Below are 22,238 nucleotides of genomic sequence, written 5' to 3' on the forward strand. Positions count from 1 at the left end.
CGTCCTGACTATGTCTTTAAAAATTTTGTTGTTACGAGTATTTTTTTTTTTGTTGAAAATTGTCGCTATGAATGCTGACAGGCAACAACAAATATTTGCTGCTATTATTTTAAAATGCATGACATAGTAGCTAGTAAAGTAGTAAATTATTGTATAAAGTCCACCAAGTCTTCTTTTATTTTATTTTTTTGTTGAAAATGTCCACCAAATCCCAGCCAAAAACTATGAACTGTAAATACGTTTGTTATTAAAACATTGTTATATCTAAAATAGTTGGAACATAAAGAGATCAATGAAGATATTTTTTCTAAAATAACATGAATACATTTCATTTGTGGCTTTGATACAACAAATGGTGGAATATGCTTATAATTGACATAACGATTCTAATGAGACTCGTAAGGGCCATATCACTATTCGGTATTATTCATACCTCTATAACTCAAGTTCAATGAACCATGATCTAGTTCCGCTGAGAATCGAATGTGAGACCTCCAGAATTTTGGAGTACATGCAACTGTAATGCCCATGAGAACTGTTGGGTTGCCTTTAGCAAACCCAACATGAAGGGAATCACTCCCACCGTGAGTAGCTACTGCCTTCTTATAATTTTGATTTTTTCCCATTTTCCAAAATTACCGCAACTCTGTATAAACTTTTTCACGCTAAACTTTTTCACTTTGCGAGGCAACCCGACTACTCGGTTATCTTGACGTTTAAGGTAGATTTCTATCTTCTTATGGTCTGAATATCCTCATAGAGAATGCAACAATTAGAAGATACTATAAAATCCTAGATTTAATATAATTTTACTAGAAATTAGGGTTCATGAAATCAATACATGTTAGATTGTAAATTGATCACTTTTATGAAACTAAAATTTTCTGTCACTTTGTATAACATCTATATACTAATTATTGAAGCAAGTTTGCCTTAATGATGTATATAATGACACTTATAATTTTTAATTCATTCTCAAACTATATTCATGTATAGGAATTTAATTTAGTACCATGATAAGAAAATTCAGCAAGTACATTAATTATGACTTAATACCCTATCATTATCATGATTAACTTGTATACTTTTGAAAATTAGATATTTCTGTTGTGAAAAATAAAAGAGGGAAGAAGAAAGATAATTGAAATATATTAACCAAGAGATTAAAGACAAGAAGAACTAGATTTACACATTAGGTACATTGATACATTTGGTACATTGATTTTGTGCATTGGTATATTGAGTACTATGATACATTGGTTTGATCCATCTTCTTCATCAAGTAACCTCTTTATATAGGAATTTAGCTAGATGAGTTACACATCCAATAGGCACACAATAATGGAGCTTGAATACAAAGTAATGGTGGAAAACCTATGGTGGTGGGAGTCACAATTGGTGGTGGTCATCCACCATAAATCTAATATTTATAACACTCCCCCTGGATGTCCACCACATCAGAAATTGTCTCATTAAAACCTTACTAGGAAAACCCAATGGGACAAAACCATAGTGAAGGAAAAAGAGTACAAATTCTTTGTTCATGTACATCTTTTATGTACACATAATCTGCCTCATTAAAACCTTGTTAAGAAAAACCCCGTGGGAAAAAAATCTTAACGAAGGAAAAAGAGTACAGTGTGAAAATATAGTATGCAGTGTTTTCATAAACTTGTTCCCCCTCATGAAGGTTGAGGGTGTTGTTCAACCTTCTATTGCCAGCTTCTCCTCATGAAGTTTGAGGACATTGTTCAACTTGTTATGGTCAACTTCCTTTTTGTATATAAACACATAATTATAATAAGTAGCATTTGACATTTCAAGTTGCATTCATATAATGCTTTAAAGTTTATGCATACTTTAGATTGAAGCTTGTTAAATCCTTTTAGGACTTCAGTTGAACTCACTTTCTAGTGATTCATATTTGTCATATAAATCGATAAGATAATTATAATATTTTGTGAAATCAATGTACTAATCACATTTCAATGTGCATTATAAATTTCATGCACAATCCACCTCACACACATAATAGGTGTTAAACTCATCATTCAATAACTAGTTGTCTCGCCAAAACCTTGTCAGGAAAAATCCAACGGGACAAAACCTGAACGAAGGAAAAAGACTACAACTTTTAAACAAGTTATAACAATTTTCAATATGCATAGTTGCCTCATTAAAACCTTGACAAGGAAAACCCAATGGGACAAAACCTTGACGAAGGAAAAAAGAGTACAACGCAATTGACATTTTATATATGAATGATGGTTTTTTTCTACAACCACATTACAACACACATAATGTATTGTCTATACTATATTAGGTACTTCAGACCTAAATTTCCATGACATATGATAAGTTAAGACAATATGAGTTGCTATGAACCTTATAGCCTTTTAGTATTTCAGAATATGTTCATTTTCAAGATTTTCTTTACTCGAATAATCTTTTTCAATACTCTACTGTCAAACTTTGATAAACTCTTCAGGAGTCACAATAGGATTTATGAAATTCATAATATAATTCGGGGATTGGTAATTCATATTGAAATTTTATAAGTGGACGTCAAATCCTTTATAGACTAAAGGACATTTCTTACACATGTCTACTTTATTACCTTCGGGGTAATTCTTAATTGGTGTTTCGATTTCATGTCTGAAGACTTAATTATTTTGTAAGAAAATCCACAAGTAATGAAGTATTTCGTCTAAAGTTGACCAATATTACTTAGAGTAATTCCGAGTCAATATGCTCCCAGTAGCTACTATATTCAGAAATACATCGTCTGAAATAATTTATTTGATTTTTCAAATTTTCACAGCATACATAGTTCAATGATCTCATATATGTGCCTTTGTAAAAGGTCCGTGTCTCTTTTTACACATATCCTCTTCAGGGGATTTTATTAGGAATATGAATCACATTCATTTCTAATTTGATAGCCTCTTTAGGAGGAAAAATTATTCCTTCAGTGTCAAGGAGTATATGTCACTTTGATAAACTCTGGTAATTTTTCCATTACCTTTATCTGGATATAAGCATATTAAGCTCTGAAAAATATTAATATCTCGAGGTAGCAAGTTTTCTGTATAATGATTCCAAATGAGAAAAACTCGATCATTTTCAAGTATTTTACGACATTGAATATAGGACTTCCTCCCCCTAATGTCGATAGATTTTCGTCTTATTTATGAGCACATACTTCAAGGATGTGACAAAGACGAAGAAAAAATCAATTGCTTTAGGCAAATTTGATTTTTTTTTTTCATATCATATTTTTCGTTGGACAAACGTTTCTATCTGATCATAGCTTCAGGTGTGAGCAATTTGTTATAATATCACAACTTCAGGTGTGATTAATTACATGTGAGATATATCATCTTCATGTGATTTTATTTATTAAATCCATCATCACTTTCTTTTAGGGTATACAACTTCAGGTGTAATTTGAAAGCAAATATCATCACCGTCCAAAGATGCGAAAAAATATCATCACCACTTGCAATGCAAGTGCAACCAAAACTTTGATATCACATTCTCCTTAAAACAATTTCGTAAAATTTGGTTGTCTTCCACCATGAAGAACTTTGTCAAATTTAATCAAACTATATGTTCGCATAGTAAAATGAGATTTTCAATTTTGTCACTCTATTTTCAATATGAACTCGGTGTAGGATTTACTTATCACCGTTTAATTATAATCCTTTAATAACCAACGAAAAATAATTTCAGTACTGAAAAATTAGCATTTGTCATTCTTCAGGAATGCGCAAATAAATTTCTTTTCTCAAGGGTTTACCCTTTTGGGTGACAATTTACCAACTCATAAGGGATAGCTCTTCAATTAGTCTTTGTTCCCTCTCAATTTCAACTTGCAGATATCTTCACAAAGGGCCTTGCTTCTCCGGCATTTCTCTCTCTGAAAGGCAAACTAATGTCTTAATCTCGACATTCGTTTGAGGGGGGTATATTGAAGACAAGCACTTAGAGGCAACTAAATCTTAGAAAATGAGGAAGAAGATGAATTGCATCCTTAAACATTTACTGCTAAGTGTAACATGAGTGTCAATACTTTAAGTGTTTTAAGTCTAAATGTGTAAATTCATAACAGAAAGATAACTTCACTTTTACAGCTGTTATCTTTCTGTTATCCCTTTCTCTTTTTACCTTTTAGCTGCTCCATTGTAGAAATACATATAAAAGGCATATAACCTTGATCCAATGTGTATTGGAAAAACCCTAACATATGTTTTCATCCTTTGAGATTTTTTTTACTCTAGTAATTATTTTAGAATTTTCTAGATTTGAAGAAGTATATACGCCAAACTTCAGGTTTGGCAATTTTATATACAAATAGACGTTCCAATTTGATCTTAGCCAAAATTTAATGGTTAAATTTCTTCTTTGGAAAAATCTTCATTCACAGATCAAAATATACTCTATGATACATTCATACAAAATCAAATATTAGCTATGAGAGTAATACCAATTTATTTTGGATGCATAATTTACCTTGACCTTACCATTGAATAGATTGCATTGATATTCATATTAGTTTGCAATACCAACATTTTCACCATTATCATCTACTTAATTCTAATATTCTTTTGATATGATTCACTATGCCTCAACAATCACAACATCAATGGTTAGAGATAAATAAGAATAATAAGAAAGTTCGAATAACAACAAAGAAAAATCCAAATACCTTGTAACTTACCAATTACAATTGAACAAACTTATCAATCTTTTGTTTGATTATATTTTGATCAAAGAGATGGATAACTTCTTCTTCCCTTCAATCATAAAGCAATTCCTGCTGATAACGTGTTGTGAAAAATAAAGGAGGGAAGAAGAAAAACAATAGAAATATAGACAAAAGATATAGAGACAAGTATAACTAAAGTTGTATTCATATGTTTGTAGAGAATTCTCTACTTTGGTATATTGATATTTGGATACATTGGTTTGATCCATCTTCTTCATCAAGTAACCTCTTTATATAGGCATTTAGCTAGATGAGTTACACATCCAATAGGCACACAATAATGGAGCTTGAATACAAAGTAATGGTGGAAAACCTATGGTGGTGGGAGTCACAATTGGTGGTGGTCATCCACCATAAATCTAATATTTATAACAATTTCCTAATAATAGACAAAACCCTTTATGTAGATCAGTAGATGCACGAGTATGTATTAGAATTCAACATGATATGAGAATTATAAGTAGTTATTTCTTTTCTTTGTTCTTGTCCGCCCTACTTCAAGTTCGATGATATTTGTTTCTTTTGATAAGTACATCGATTATGTTTATTATTATGAGGAAAAATACTTTAGATTTAGATTTTCATGGCGGCCGACGTGAAAATCTGAATTTGGGGCGTCACAACTACCGATTAGAGACGAAACTACGACTAGGCCAACAGGGGCCATGGCTCCCCTCGACCTAGCCGCACTGACTACCATTGTAACCCTAATTCACAAGGATTACAATATTACTTCAAAGAAGACCGTGAATGTAACAACGAAGACCCGCAGAGTTCTTGATAGGACCCTGTACTAACGACTTGAGGGACCTGGGTTCGATCTCCTATGACTACATAACTTTTTCAATGTAGAGTTTTTAAGACTTTTCTAGGGGTGTTTGGAAATGCTATATAAACCATCTAATTTCTTTTGTAAATTTAGAGTGCTTGGATGCTATATAAACCCATCTGATTTCTCTTATATTGTCGACAAATTTAAAAAACATACAACTTATTTTTGTTGAAAAGCTCATACACATTGTCGATAATTTTTTTAGAGTTTGAGAAAGAGACGCACCATTCACATAGATTGGACAATAAAAACAAATTGTGAGGCAATTAGCAAAAGTTTAATCTCAAAAATCTCTATTTAGAAGACGGTTTCAAGTGATGAAAGTGAAATGAGTTTAAACAAAGTTATAATTTTAACCGATGATACTATTCTTATTTCGAATTATATATATATAACTGATGATACTACTCTTGGTGTTTAATCCTGGTTCGTCCCTGCTACCGATTGAATTATTAATTTTTTGTTGCAAGATTTTTTTTTTTTTTGTACTCTATATAACTGCCAAAGTAGCAATAACTAGCACAAAGAAAAGAACTTTTTAGTGTAGATTGTTTTCAAACTGAATTATTATGACTTATAAGCATAGTCTAACACTATCAATTTGTAGCAATCTGTGGCCCTATTAGGTTTAGGGGGAGAGTATTGTACCATTTTAAAATCTTAGTCAATTGCCCAAGTGGAGAGAAGATCGGTGTACCAACTTAACATTTTCTTTCAAATAGGATATGAGTTGTCCATAATATAAGTTCTCATAATGTTAGGTGATAGGTGGATCTAGTTATGCAGTCCGAGTTCTAATTTAAATTATGTTTCACACTTGAAGAATGTGGCAGAACGTGAGTTCCATTCTTCAAATATAATATCAACAAGTATTGATGCAATATATTATCTAGTTTCATTGATGGTATATTTAGAACGAAAAGTAGGAGATAAAGTTTCAACAAAAAAAAAAAAAAAAAAAAGTAGGAGATAAAATACAATCTATGTTTGGACAAAAATAAAGATACTCCTTTATTCAATATATTTTTTTTGAAACGGTACGTTGAGAGAGGAGTGAGACCCAAAAAATGGAGAAAAAATAGACAAATAAAAATTTAACTTCTTAGTATTAATGTATGTTCATTAGCTGTGACGGAAACTCCGATAAAGAAATCTCTAACAAAGATAGATATGTCTGCGAACTAGCTAGATAATCGGTTGTCCTATTTGTCTCTCTATAAGTATGCTCGATATTAAAGTATTCATAAGACTCCTTGAATTGAGAAATGCTTCTCCATATTCTCCAACTCAGTGCCATGAACGGTGAGCATTAGTAGAGTTGAAGTAACAAACTATCGTCTTTGAGTCCGATATCACCTGAATTCGTCGTTCATTCATCGAGCATGCTAGTCTCAACCCTGCTCCAATGCCTTGCAGCTCATGCAACGTGATCGTTGCTGGAGTTATCACCCTTGCAATTGCACCTCCAACACTACCCTGATAGTCTCTGATCAAAGCTCCAAAACCTGCCTTATCCATTCATAAGGAGTCATCTGTGTTAATTATCATAAATTCCGGTATTGGCGGCTCCCATTTGCATATAGTGCTAGTAGACTGAGTATACGAGGTCGAGATGCCGACGTTGTAAAAAACCTCTTATTTTCTATGGTGTCTTCTACAACCAAATTCATGCAACCTGTTTTCATTCTCACTTCATTTTCTATATTACATATAAGTACTTCAATTAGTTCAACAAAAAAAAAAAAAAGTACTTCAACAATTTAAGTTTTACCTCGGAATATTCTTGATAGAATTCATCTTAGATTGAACTCAATTTGAGATGTTCCAAAACTGGCACCTATGTTAATTGGACTCAGTTACTACTTAATTACTTCTAACTTTATCTCTCCATTTGTCTTGTGTTTCAAAATAATTATTTATTCTCACCTCTTATTAAATTTTACTGATTTATTCTTATGTTTTAGATAGGTAGTTAAAGATGATTGAGACAGAAGGAGAACGCCGAACAAACCGCATGAGGAGTTGTCTCTCCAAACCCTAACAAACCAACATGTGCAAATTTCCATCCTAAAGTTTCAATCTAACCCAGACGTCAACCATAGGATTAGGAAATGGAAAGGATGGATCACTTAGGACCCACTGGCGTACTTATCCGTTCTAGGGACCAAACAATGGATAAGACAATATGTGAAGCCAAATTGGATAAAAGAAAAAGTGGGAGCCCTTGGAAAATTAATCCATGAATTATAACTTTACTATTGCCGTAATGAATAAGAAATTGAAGTAATAAATTTTTGATAAGGGGAAATTTAGCATGAGCTACTCACAACTAATGTATTTTTTTTTATTTGGAAACTAGTGATACCCTCTTTTTGTTAAGAATACAAAAAATTTTATTTTATTTTATTTTTTTATTTTTCTTATATTCTTATCGCCAACATAACACTCTAACTTCGATCTCTTCGTGAATTTCTATTTAATTTATAAGTTCAATTAATAATTTCTCTTCTAACATTTTGATTGTTTGTTCAGTTCATCGTTTCAATTTTTATTTGTATTATTTGAATGTACACAATTTATAATTAATAAAAAGAACAACAAATATCAAAAGATATTCTTCGAAATTTTTTACACTTGAAAACATCAATTTTAATTAAAAACGAAGAACGACTGAGAAGTTAAATTTTTTGTTCAGAATTTTATAATTCTTATTTGTCAAATTGTTGTAGTTTATTAATTTTAAATGTTAAATGTTGCTGGTAAAGTAGAAAAAATTGAATACGAGATAAAAAAGACAAATATGAGAGAGAAAAAAATTGATATAAGAAATGAAGATTCGTTGATAAAACATCGACGATGGTAGCATTAGAACGAAGAGATATATAAAAAGAAAACAATAAAGGTGAGGTTATTTTTGTACTTTTACATGCGAAAAAGAAGTATCACTAATTTTCAAATAAAAAAAGAAGTATCCGTAATTAGACATCAGTGGTGAGGGGTAATGTTAAATTCCCCTTTTGATAACTAGACCTCCTCACTCAATTTTCTTCATTTTAGTTTACTTATGTATTTTAGTTTCTCAATTAAATTGGAGACATTGGTTTACCAATTCAGAGTAGAAAAAAAAAAAAGGTGCGTGGACAACAGGCCAAAATGTATACGTATATAAATAGGTTAGAGATCCAAACTCAATCAAAAAAATTGTTCTAAACTCCTTATAAATTTTTTGTTTTGGTGATAAAGGATGTCTCAAATCTTTTTTGTCTTCAATTCCCTAGGTCCTTGCATAATTTGCAACATCTTAGAAGAGATTAACAAAAGGTTACAACAACTTGCAAGAGTGTTGCTACATCTTGCATAACATACAGAGCTTTTATCCAAACAAAATACAAATGTTGGGGTTTTAACAAAGGTGGACAATATATGGACAACCAAAAATATTATGTGGACAACTATTTTTGGGTTGGACTTAATTGATTTTGACTTACTACGGGAACAACTCTCTTTCTCTCATCATCTTTTTTTTCTTAACCCCAACGAATCTAGAAAAAATCCTACCATGATTTGAGTCAATTGAAAATGATTTACCCTAATCATAACGAGCAATACTCAGTAAATCCACAAGAAATAAGGTTTCTCTAATTCAAATTTTTGAATGATGTAAGTTGTGGAAGAAGATGATAATCTATTAGCCACAATTCGACCACCACCCCTAGAAGATCATAATCTATTAGCCACAATTTTTGAACATGGAAACTGTAAGATTTAGAAAATGATAATCTATTACGCCCAATTCTTAAATGATGAAAGCTGTATTGAGGAGGGATCTGATAAAGTAGTTGATTCAAATATTCATGAAAGTTCTTGCAATGGAGATGAAAGATATTGTGTTGATGGACTGCAAGGTTTGAAGATTCATGGGAATGAAGATGATGAAGAGAGACAAAGTGGTAACTTTATCTTAGTTGAAGCTTTGACCTAAATTATCCTATGTCCTTTGTATCAATTAGTGTAATTCAACATTTTAGGTTTCAAAATTTGGATTTTCAATCTTAGGGTTTTTATTAATCTCAATGTATGTAACTTTCTGTGAGAAAATTGATCTTAACAACACTCAAATCTTTTGGAAAATCGAGTTGATGATTCGTTATTGGAAAACCAAGCCCTTGACGATTCTAAAACTTCATTGGATCTTCAAGCTGATGAGAAGGTAAAGAATTTGTGGTTAAAAAGAGATAGATGATGAGAGAGATAGTTGTCCCCCTATTAAATTAAGTCCAACACAATTGACTTGTATTGGGCTCGGAAAATAATTGTCCACATAATATATTTGGTTGTCCGTATATTTGCTACCTTAACAAAACATAACTTGTCTTTTTAACATAAAAGGAATTCAAAATTGGCTCTTAGGCTCAATTTTGTTATAAAAAATAGGTACTTCATGTTCTTGAATACCTGATTTTTTTCTCACATAAATACACAAATGCATTACTAATGTTTAGTGAAGGTGTAAATATGGGTAAGAACAGATTTATTTTTTACGCAACACAACTAAGTTGCAAGAAATTAAACAGTAAAAACACGTAAGATTACTTAGTTGTTTATTGCAGTAAGATAAAAAAATTCATGCAAAAACAGATTGTTTTGTAAATCTTCAAAACATGGTATCATTCAAAAAGATTGATTTGTGAATTTCAAAATTGGTTGAATTTTGAAGATTTTGTGTTAAGCTTGAACTTATGATGCTATTAAGTTCCATATTTTGGACCTTATGTCAAAAATTTTTAGGAAAAATGGTGGTTTGGGCCAAAATCATTTGGTTTAATGGAAAAAGAAGCCACATGGACATCAATGTGGCAAAAAAAAAAAAAAAAATATAATCTAATGACAATTTAGACCACTAAATGTCAGTTCCCGCCATGACTTCTGTTCACCTGCGATGCTGACATTCAAAATTTTCTAATAATGACAAACTACTCTTTTGTACATACAGTTGTTTGCTTTCTACAAACTGTTGTGTTTTCTGGAAAATCACATTTAATTTGTTATGAGTTATGATAAAGTTTTTATATATGTTTTAAATTTTGATGAAGCTTTAGCATTTTATGCTTGTTTTGATTTATGAATTTATCAGATTTATTTTTGAAACACTTGTTTGCACCACAAACGGTTGTTTGCTTGATACAAATGATTGTTTGCTCGATACAAATAGTTGTTGTTTAATAGAAACAAAGTTCTGCTCCATACAAACCGTTGTTTGTTTGATACACAGTTGTATGGTTGATACAAAATATTGGGCCAATTTGTAGTGGTGGCCAATGGGTCGTGCCGTGGCGGCACGGCCCGTTTGACAGTCGTGGCGTGTTAGACACGCCACAACCACGCCAGACGCGGCTTTGAGCCGTGTCGTGCCTAGACTACAAGGTATTGGCACAGAAACGCCCCATGACAACGATCTAGTTGTTGACGTGTCGTTTCTGTGGTGGTCCCAGCCGTTTTCGTGTTGGGTCGTGGCTAATGGCCAGCTCTTGCCAAACGTAACAAAAAAAACACTAAATAATTTTTAAGTCAAAAGTTGTGATCTTTGTTTAAACTTTAGAATCTATGTTTATTTTATAACTTAATAATTTTATTAACTATTAATTTTTTCCATCAACAATTTCAACAAAATAACAGTAATGTTTTGTAAATTAAGTACCCGATCTAACGGGTTAGCGTGCCATCGCGGGTTAGGAACGCCATGAACCGTGGCGTGTCGTGTTTCCATTCCTAACGTGTCGTGGTTGACGAGTCTGGGAGCTTAAAGTCTCTGACCCGCCATGGCTCGCTTGACCCGTGACAGGTCGGCACGACACGGCACGCGACGTTCCGCGCCGTGTCGTGTTGTCTTATAAACGGGTTGTGCCGGTCCGTTTCTGTGCCGATACGACCCGTTGGTCACCAGTTATCACATAATCGTAAATATACTCAAATAGTCTTTTCTTTTTTTCGTTTTTTATTTTTTAATTTGAATGTGTGTGTTGTTTATGTATAATTTATTTCTATTGTTTGAGTTCTTTTATACATTGCCTTCCTAATGAACCAAAACTTAAAACAGATATTTTTCTCACATTGAGGCTTAATTTTTTAGCTTATACCGAATGCACTCGATGTAAGTAAAACTTGAAAAAGAAGCATAAACTTGATAGTTTTCGTAAGTATTTTTAATTAGTTATCATAGGGTGATAGGGGTCAAATTGGTTAATTGGTCCAAATATGTTAGCTGAATGGGGTAAGTGGTCAATCATTGGGGTCAAAATGGAGAGATTTTTTTTTTTTGTTGAGATAATCAAAATGGAGAGATTAGCACATTAAATTTATATGTTGAATCTGTCGGTAATGACGAACATAAATGGGTCCAATCTGAAGCCAGTGACGCATGGTGATGAAAACTTCCAAAGATTTTTGTACGGGAAGTAAACTATGTTTTATTTATTTTTTCTTACTCGTGATATTTAAAGAGCTTTCAGAAGCTATTTATAGAGCTCCCTACTTAGAGATGTACATGGCTTAATTATATTTTATCAAATGATGATCAACTGTGTTTTTTTCTTTTTTATATTTACTTTTGATTTTTTGGTTAAACATCTTCATTTGTAAGTAATTTTGTTTGTGGTAATAAAAATAAATTTCTGAATTTAAGTAAATTTTATTGGAAAGTCCGGACCGAAACCGTCCGGTGTCCTACTGGCTGGTAAAATAAACGGTCATAGACGGTCAATGGACAAAAAATTCTTGAGAGTGACCGCCCAAGTCCGCCCGAGTAAATAGGTGGTCACCAACAGTTTATGTCCGAGTCGACCGGTTCGATGAAGTTAGAGTCCGGTACCGACCGGTTCGGACCGATTCCCACCCCTACTCGGTTGATCTCCAAGTAATAAATTGTTATTTAAAGAGATACTTCAAAAAGTACATTTTTTCGACGTCAAGTAGCTCTGTAAATACCAGCTGCCATTTCTATCTCACTTCATCAATTTCCCGGGTTAACCTCTCCCCCCTTTGAAAAACTAGAGAGAGAAACTCATTTCCCTCTCTAGTTTCTTACTGGATTTGATAAGAGAAATTTAGGTTCTTGACTAGATTTTAGAAGAGATAACAGAATCTATTAGGTTTTCAATTCTCTCTCTCTCTCGTCTGCGTGTGTGAGTTTGTATTTCAAAAAATACTTGTTCAAATTTCTCTTTCTCTCTCTTAAGTTTTTCATTAGGGATTCAGGTAGTTGAAGATGGAAAAGGAATTGTATAGCTAATAACGATTCAGAGTAAAATGCTGTTCTTAAAACAACCAATTGCATAACAAAACCGGTGAGCTTCACATAATCCAATTTGGATTTCCCCCTAAAATGACGTTTGAATTCCAGAGAACCATCTCTTCCTTCGGCGATGATCAGTCTGACGATACCATTTTGCGGAGATTTCGACTTTACGAGACAAAATCGGTAATTTTTTATTCAAATTTCCATTCTTTGTTTTTTTTTGTTGGGGGGGTTTTTATGCTTCAATGTTCATCTAGATATATTAGTCTTTGTTTTCTTAGGTTTGATTATGGATTATTCAGTTAATCAGTTGGAGAACTTTTGTGGGGAGTTTCCATATTTGGGTTATTAGTTTTTTTTTTCCCAAAAAAAACAATATGAATTTGCTTTCATTCATTTTCAATTACTAGTAGTAGACTCTCTAGTTTAGAATTGAAATAGGAAGAAGAAGGTATTATTGTAGTGCTAAGTGATAGTTTGACTTCATTCCATGAAACCTACAAGTGATTTCTACCTCTGGAATCACACTTTTAGTTTCTCTTACATCTGGATCTTATTGATGATCAAGTCTTCCCCATATTATTTCGTCTCTCTCGAAAGTCAACCCCAAAGTTACATGATAATTCATTCATATATTCATTGGTTAAATCTTTGTTGGTTGTGGAAGTCTGAACATGATTGACATACATCTTTTTGAGATTGAATGGTGCATTATACTTCTTAATTGACTTTCAGTTCTCCTCGAAATTTTGATCTTATAAATAACCCACCATTTACTTGCAACTCTTTTATGCCACAGAAATTTTATGTGGTAGGAAGAAATAACAGCAGACGCTCGTGGAGAGTATTGACGATTGACAGAGAAAAGATCACTGAGATAAACCTATTTGAAGATCCTAATGTGTACACGGAGTTTGAATGTTATGAGCAGTTGAAGAGGATAGACGAAGAGCAGAAGCCACTTGATCGTCTTAAATTTGTCACCTATTGCTATGGAATTATTGGTATATTTCATTATATTGTGTCGGAATATATTCATTAAGAGAGTTCTGTTGCCATTGTTATAATACTCATTTCGCTTTTCATTTTCTCAGGATTTGTTAAATTTTTGGGACCATATTATATGCTGCTTATCACAAAAAGAAGGCAAATTGGTACAATTGATGGGCACATAATATATGCAATTAACGAAAGCAAGATGATACCCTTTTCAAATTCTGCTGTGCAACCTGAAATGGCTTATGCTGAGAAAAGGTTTTGTGTCCATTCTGCCTGTACTCTCTTAAAAGGGGGGGAACCCAAAATTAAGTTTCATAGTTATTTGTCTCCTGCTGTTACCTAGTGAGTAATGTGTTGAATAATTGTTTCATCACGGGTTTTATTGGAACAAATGATTTGATCTTTGAGCATCTTCTTCTTAAGTACCGGATATGGAACGTGTACTGGTGGAGACAGATGTTCATACTCTAATATTAGCCTTCACCATCAATGAGTGATATTGACTCTTTGCTTTGATTTCTGATATATATTGACCTCTCTTTAATGTTTGAAATAATTTGCAGCTGTAAAATATACAGTATCATAATTGTCTTGTTTGCCCATTTAGTTATTACACTTTAATGTGGTTTTATCCGGATCTGAGAGAGTCGGGTTATGTTCCTTTTGTTGTTCTTGATTTATTACATGAGAAGGTGTTTCCTGCTCTTTCATTTGTCTCCTATTTCTTAAACTTTTTTGAAATGTTATTCACGGTATTGGTGGTTATTGTTTTCTTCTTCATGTCATAGATACAAGAAGCTTCTATGCTCAATAGACCTCACGAAGGACTTCTTTTTTAGCTACTCATACCATGTTATGCGTAGTCTTCAAAAGAATGTGTGCAATGAGGATACCGAGGAAGTCAACTATAATGTAATGTTTGTCTGGAACGAGTTCTTGACACGTGGAATCCGTAATCTCTTGAAGAACTCTCTCTGGACTGTCGCATTAGTTCATGGCTTCTTTAAACAGGTATAGCGTGAACGGAATTATTTGAGAAAGGGTCATCGGACACTTAAGATAAAACGAAAGAAATGTGACTTTTACTGATTTCCCTATTTCAGTGTAACATCGCGGTTTTACTGCTTCTCTAATCATGTTATCATACTAGAGATAGTTAAACACTTGACCCAGTTGGGCCCTGAAAGAGAATATCTCTTATTTATTCACTCATGTTGTTGTAGTGAGTTCCAAACTCTACCAAGTAGTTAATCCAATAGTACTTACAAGTAATGGGCTAATCGGAGTCTAACATGGTCAGAGTAGTGTTGACACTTGACAGTGCCTATAAAACTTCTATCATCATTTTTGGATATTACCAGTGAAATTGTAAATATGTTCCTTCACTATTTATCTAGACCATAAGGGTTTAAACTCTAAGTGTCCGCTTTGTGTTTCTTCCATTTCAGGCTAAACTTACAGTTTCTGAGAAGACTTTCAACTTGACTCTCATTGCCAGGCGCTCACGTTTATTTGCTGGAACAAGGTTTGGTTAAATTAAAATCACATATATATATATATATATATAAATTCTGGGTTTCCTATATTTGTTTTAGCAAAGCTTGGTATATTCATTAAATACTAGTTATGCCATTTTAAATACACTGTGTTGTCCACCAAGGTGTTTCAACACTTCTAACCCCACCTCGGCAGCGTTAAACTCTTTTTTACTGATTCAAAATCTTATGATAGTTACCTGCCTCTGGGACCCAGTATCTTTTGGCCTCAATGAGGTGAAGAGGAGACCTCCATTTCGAATGTAAGAAATGTAAACAAACAACTCAGAAATGATTGAAGAGAGAAAACACTCCAGGATTGGCCTGTTTATAACTTCAAAAGTATCCCCATAGATCTTCATTCTGGATGCTTAGGGCTCCATGACGGGTCGTTTTAGAAGTTTAAAGTACCACTACCATCAGATCCTCATTCATGGAGGCCCAAGACTTACTGTGACCAATCGGGACATAAACCTGAGACGAGTCTATGTATTGCTTCAAGATAATCGCCAAGCACCTCAAGATGCAATTAATAGACACTGCACGCCACATATATTCCTAAGGATTTCTAGGGTTGGTCTTAGGCTCTTACCTACATTCACTTTTTTCAGTTGAGGTGCTACTTTTTTTCCTTATTTTTCCCTTCCCATGGTGTAGATTCCTGAAACGTGGTGTAAACGAGATAGGCAGAGTAGCTAATGATGTCGAGACTGAACAGATTGTGTTTGAAGATCTTCCTGAAGGATGTCCAGTGCAGATAAGCTCCATTGTACAGCACCGGGGCTCTATACCTCTCTACTGGTCGCAGGAACCTTCGCCCCTAAATTTTAAACCTGATATCATATGTAAGTCTTGGGACCTCAATGTACATCAATTTTTTGGCACCTCATATTCTTACCAATGTTTCTATGTGGCTCAGTGTCAAATAAGGACGATACTTACAAAGCTACCAGGTTCCATTTTGATAATCTTGTCAAGAGATACGGACACCCGATAATCATTTTAAATTTGGTTAAGGTAAGCTGTTTCTTTGTGACATCAAAATTTTGAACGTATATGTTCATTGCTTAGATATACCTCAGTATTCATACATAATAACAACTTCATACTATTATTGCTTCTTGTTGTACCTTTTCTATTATCGCCGGATTTATAGAAGCGTGAAAAGAAGCCTCGCGAGTCTAAAATTCGTGAAGAATTTGCTCATGCAATTGAAACTATTAACAATGATTTGCGCGGAGAGAATCGTCTAAAGTTCATTCACTTGGATTTTCACGATTTTTCTAGAAGGTTTTTGACTTTTACAACTACTCTTGCTTCCGGTTATTTGTGTTAATGGTATCATTTTTCCAGGTACATATCTAACTTGACGAAGAGCCTTCATATTTTTCAGGAAGGGCAGCAAAAGAGCGTTGGAGCATCTCTACGAGACGGCTGAAAAAATATTGAATCTGACAGGCTTCTTCCATGCTCAACTTAAACATGAGATCAAATCTGAAGACTGGTCTGATATCAAGTAAGAAACTCGAAAACATTAACAGCTTTTGCATGGCTTAGCTGCTCCGCTCTTTTTATTGATGCCTCGCTAAAAATTAACAAAAATATGTTTTGACTGGGTGTACATATTAGCCTCCTTTTTGTTATTTCTTTTTTTTTGCCAGTAACACTTACTGGTTTTTCAAATTCATAAAGATACAATTTACTCCAGGATACATGCAGGTCTTTCACCTCCACAGAATTATCTAGATAACCACATACAGGAGGTGGATAGTTTGGAATTGAGTCCTGGTAAACTTAATCACGATGCTGATGGGAGAGATTCAGCCCAACTATTCATGCTACAGAAAGGGGTCCTCAGGACCAATTGCATAGACTGCTTGGATCGAACCAACGTTGCACAATATGCCTATGGCTTGGTTGCTCTTGGACATCAGCTTCATGCCCTGAATATCATAGACAACCCCCGAGTCAGTCTCAATGACCCTTTGGCTGAGGATTTAACAATGATTTACGGGGCAATGGGTGACAAACTTGCACTCCAGTATGGTGGATCTCCCGCACATAACAAGGTTATTGTCCTCCTCTGTACACTTTGAGATGTTCATAGTTCTAATTAATTAGATCCTACTATTTGTTTTTAGCTGTAGCAGGAAATCACTCTAATGTTAATAATTTGGACTGGACCCTTTCCACTAAATGAAAGTAGTCGATGGTGGAATCTTTCACTACAAGTTCTTCTGACTTTATTATTGATCTCTACCATCTTAGCTCTGATAATTCTAAATGCAGAGAGTATAACGGCCATGGTACTAAATGATGACATTCTATGACCGTAAAATTTGTGAACAATATGTTTCAATTATTGGGAATAAAAAAAAATAAAGGAAGAAATTATTTGATATTTTGGGAAAATTTCATTGTCAACCGAAATAAAAGAATCAGTTTCACTATAATCTAACAACCAAATCACGGCAGACAGAAACGGAGAATACTCGAAATCTCTAAATTGTATATAGAGAGAGGCAAAGACATGGTTTCTAAGAATTCTGACCTTTCAATCTCATCCGTATCTTCAAACTCTATGAGTCAACTGAACAAATAAAATTACAGTTGTATAATATCCTTATTCATTAGGCTTTAGGGAAAAAATGCCACCTAGGACAAGGATTTGCCCCTTCAGTTATTTATGCTAAACTTTAACAAAAAAAAAAGTTATTTATGCTATACCTTTATTAACTATGACTAATACATCAAGATTTGTTTTATGTTTTCTGAGTTACCAATTCGTTTTACTGATATCACCTTCTAATTGAAGTCTTGAAAGTACAATAGCAGGTATTGTTTTTCGCATACTGCAAAGAACTCCCTATATGCCTTCCTAATGAAATTGTTGTATTTAACATTTAGAATTTAGACCCTTCGTCTTGTCCACTTTTATACGGACCCTTCATCTTGTCTCTTTTCTATCTCTCTTTCATTCATTTGTTTTGTTAATAGTAGTTGGTATCTCTAGTTCAGGAGAGAGACAAATGAGACTTTCTCTTCTCTGATATAAAGAGGGAGAGAGGCTGAAAGCATTGTGTTGTATCTGTAATGCTGAATAGATATTCTCTGAGAGAAGAGGCTGGCGGAAAGCAGCTGCCGGAGCTGAAAATTTCCTCATATCATTTCAACGTTACTTCTGCAATACCTACTTGGATCGTGAAAAGCAAGATGCAATAAATTTGTAAGTTATATTTTGTGTCTTGATTATTTTTAGAAGGAAAATTTAGGATTAAACCAGTGAAACATAACTACCATAAAAGGTTACTAGTTGAAGCATGTAATCTTATACTGCCAAAATGTTTCTATCTTGTCTTTACCATCTCTTTCCATGAATACTTCTTGTTTTGCTTCATAATTTTATTGAATCTCTGAACCCTGAGTTTGGTGTTTCCTATTTGAAATCCATTACTGGGAGAAGCGTATGTTCTGATCGAAATTTGTCTTTATTATATTCTCATTAAAGTAAAACGCTCCAAGTAACTAAAAGAATCTTCTAATCACTCTAGAGATAATTTGGGGCTCATGAAGTACATCGTTTTGTATTAAATCATTCTATTTTATTTTGTGAACACACAGGTTTCTGGGATACTACCAACCCCAAAAGGATAAGCGTGCACTTTGGGAACTAGATTCAGACCAGCATTTCAATCTTGGAAGTGAAAAATCAAGGTGCATGTGCAGCCTTTTTCCTTGATTTGAGTAGCAATCTCTGCAGTGTAACTCGGCCGAGTTACTTAAGAATCGCTCGTGTTCGGGCTTCGGGGTACCCCAGCCGATCCTGAGCCTGCCTACTTGGGTAGCAATGGGAAATTTCTATCCATCCACAGTTTTCTGCTTTCAGTTTTCCGAAAGGCAGACAACAAATCAAAACTATATTTATGTACCCCATGCTCCATTTCTTCGTACTCTAAACATCCAAAAGAGAACTACAATGCAGATGACCTAGAGAGGTTTTCATTCGTACAATTTATAACTTGCATTCCATCTTTAGGCAGTGGGGGTATATCTTAGTAAGATGTCATAACTACGGATTAGAATAGTTCCACGCACTTCATGGTAAACGATTTACGTGTTAATGCCGTACCTAGGGTGTGCTGTTGTCCCCGCTAAATAGAAACACAAGCAGTTATATGCAGCATGGTGGACTGTCAGTGTGTTGGCCATCGATCCTTCCTTGCTTTGTACAACATGGATATTGGTATGTGTCTATATCCATGTTACAAAGAGGGTTTTGCTTATATTCTTAATCTTATTTTGGGTCAGTGATGGTTATAGTTAAAGGTAACGCAACGAAGTACAAGTGGAGAGTCAATGTAGCTTTAATGAATTTAGATATTGTTGTCACTTTGATGATTGCAGAAGCCCCACAAGAATCAATGGTTTCCTCCTCGTAATTAGCAGTATTCAATCTTTAATACTAGTTTTTTCTTCCGCAGGCTACCATTTCAGAGATCCTTATCACTTGGTAACATTGGTGACGTTGATCCTTCTCTAACTGCTGCAATTGTTGGGCAAAGAACTGAAGCAAATTCCACTTCTCTTTCTGAACCCACTCAGGAATATTCAATTTTTGAAATTGGGTCAGCTTCAAGGTTTGCTTACTTCTCTTGCCCTCTATTTGGGTCCCTTCCTTGCTTGTGTTATCTTGAGCATATTTGATCTCCGTAAATGAACAAGTGCAAAAGAAATAAATTATTACCTTGTTGGGTTTTTGAGATCTTTCCAAGTCTCTGACACCAATACTTTTTTATATGTATTGTATCTGATGATAATGATCATTTTCAAATAAAATCATCGATATTTTCCTTTAAAAATATGCTTATTCTTTTAGGCCCGCTTCCATAATATCTTGCCGACAGCCTCTAGATGACACTCCAGACAATCCAATTCGCATCCAGGAAGGTCCAAACCGGTACTCGAATTTTGTTGATGGCTGGTTTTCTTCAGCGGAGAACTCAGATTTGGAGGAAGAATCAGTTAAGAGGTAGTTCTGTGATTTTCTTTTTCAGATTTATAACAATGTAACTAATATTAGCAAACCTTCACGAAATGTCGAGTTGAAGTTGTGCAGATTGGTAGGACATTGATAGCTAACTATTGATCTAATATCAACGCTTGAAAGTAAAGATGTAACTGAGAGCTAATATGCGTTCTTACTGACTGCAGCTGTGATTACGTGAACTACCCGATTCTGGGCGCATTACCATTCGGAGACACTAGTGACTACGAATCCAACTACCAGGTCGAGTAGTCTCATTCTAATTTTCATCTCTGAGAAAGTATCAGGTCCACGATTGATTTTTTGCTAATATCACATCCCTAATGCCTTAACTGTGTCCATTTGAGAACAATCAAATGAACCACTTGGTGATTAGCTTAGATGAATTTGGCAAAATAGTACTATGTACCTTCAAACATGCACCAATTTTTGCCACAGTTGTATAAACAAACCAAGCTATTAAATTTTCTGAAATTTCAACTGAAATTACTGAAATTTCGTTTCCGATTCAACCAAAACTTATCTGAATGGTGAAGTCTGTCTTCTCCATTATTATCTTGAGAAAGAAGTGGGTTTCAGGCACTGAAGGATTCTTTTCTACCTATGCAGGGAGATACACCTAGAGGTAGTGAGGCTTCGTACTTTTCTGGCCAGAGTTCCAATATTCAAGAATACAACTATTCAAGCAGCTTTCAGCGGTGGGTAAACACTGGAGGAACACTATTTCACTATGACCGTTGAAGCTTGTTCGAGTACTTGTATCTTCATTTCCCTCTGAATAATTCGTTCCAACGATGCCGGCCGGTCTCAGAAAGACAATGTACAAAGAGAAAGACAATGCAAGAACAACTCGGCATTCTTTGTAAGATATCATCCTTAAAATAAATGATTTTTTAGCACAGGATTTGACTTGAGAATCATATACTGCCGGAGAAAAGTAATGATTCATATACTGAAATATTACGAAACGAAGGAACAAATGCAGGTATTATTTTGCCGATCTTAATTACTTTCATTCTATTCTCTTGTTTGATGTGTTTATGGAGTTCTTATTGTGTATTTGCTTATTCTTCTCGTAGAGTCTCTACTTATACAATAAAAGGCATTGTTAGTTTGGTTTTTAATACATTGTAAATATTTATTCGTGGTTGAGAAATAATTGTTTCGATTCTGCTTCTTTCAAGAAAAACTTCTTTCAGATATAAAATTTCCCCATCTGAGCAAGATGGACCACTAAGAATTTTTTTTTTTTTTTTGAATTGGTAAGCGTGTGCCTCGAACCCTTGACCTTTAAGTTGGAAGACTTACCTCTTACCACTTGAGCCAAGGGTTGTTGGCGAGCACTAAGAATTTCATCCAAGCAGAACAATCATTTGGGATATGTTTCTGCTCTGTTTAAAGCTCTCTTTTAATCTATAATAGGGTTGAAGAATAAAAGTATTTTCAATATGGTTGGAGTAAATACTCTAGAGCACATGAATTTTTCGAGCCAAACTATGGAGGACAGGAGTTTGTCATGATGGTGGTGCCATCATTCTTATGAAACTCATGTTGCAGTTCTCCTTGTGGCATTTCCACTTCAGACCATGAACAGCAATCTTTGCTGATGTTTGGTTCTTATAAAGAGCTAGGTCAGAATTTTATCATTAAGCACTTTAGCTGTATAATTTGAGGTGTCATATGCATTTACTTTTCTAGTTAAATCAAATCTATAATAAATATTATTCTCAATTCCAAACTCTTTTAGTTGAAGACACGACATTGAG

The 22,238-nt window shown here is 34.0% G+C and overlaps 2 protein-coding genes across 3 annotated transcripts in view; one reads left to right on the forward strand and one right to left on the reverse strand.

Moving 5' to 3' along the window:
- Positions 1–1,166: 1,166 nt before the first annotated feature.
- The window catches only part of LOC147531872 (uncharacterized), an 80,277-nt gene continuing 59,205 nt past the window's right edge, over positions 1,167–22,238 (reverse strand). The window contains exons 3-4 of the mRNA XM_086645521.1: positions 1,757–2,125; positions 1,167–1,712 (exon numbers count right to left, since the gene is read on the reverse strand). The gene's annotated coding sequence lies outside the window, so the exon portion shown is untranslated. The remainder of the gene's footprint in view (positions 1,713–1,756; positions 2,126–22,238) is intronic.
- LOC147531873 (phosphoinositide phosphatase SAC2-like) lies at positions 12,551–21,661 on the forward strand. Of its 2 annotated transcripts, none has more exons than XM_086645108.1 (16): positions 12,551–13,077; positions 13,694–13,898; positions 13,989–14,148; positions 14,682–14,904; positions 15,342–15,418; positions 16,086–16,273; positions 16,348–16,445; positions 16,585–16,718; positions 16,822–16,944; positions 17,137–17,497; positions 18,533–18,654; positions 19,050–19,142; positions 19,910–20,065; positions 20,305–20,457; positions 20,640–20,715; positions 21,082–21,661. In XM_086645108.1, exons 1-16 carry the CDS (start codon positions 12,982–12,984, stop codon positions 21,211–21,213), a joined length of 2,397 nt encoding a protein of 798 aa, XP_086501234.1. In that variant the 5' UTR covers positions 12,551–12,981; the 3' UTR covers positions 21,214–21,661. The 2 variants fall into 2 exon arrangements, with proteins under 2 accessions (XP_086501234.1, XP_086501235.1); XM_086645109.1 differs by having other exon boundaries at positions 12,552–13,077; positions 16,588–16,718.

This window comes from Eschscholzia californica, unplaced genomic scaffold, assembly GCF_041429995.1.
Source record: "Eschscholzia californica isolate CP2 unplaced genomic scaffold, dmEscCali1.0.p SCAF_6, whole genome shotgun sequence".
Taxonomy (NCBI): Eukaryota; Viridiplantae; Streptophyta; class Magnoliopsida; order Ranunculales; family Papaveraceae; genus Eschscholzia; species Eschscholzia californica.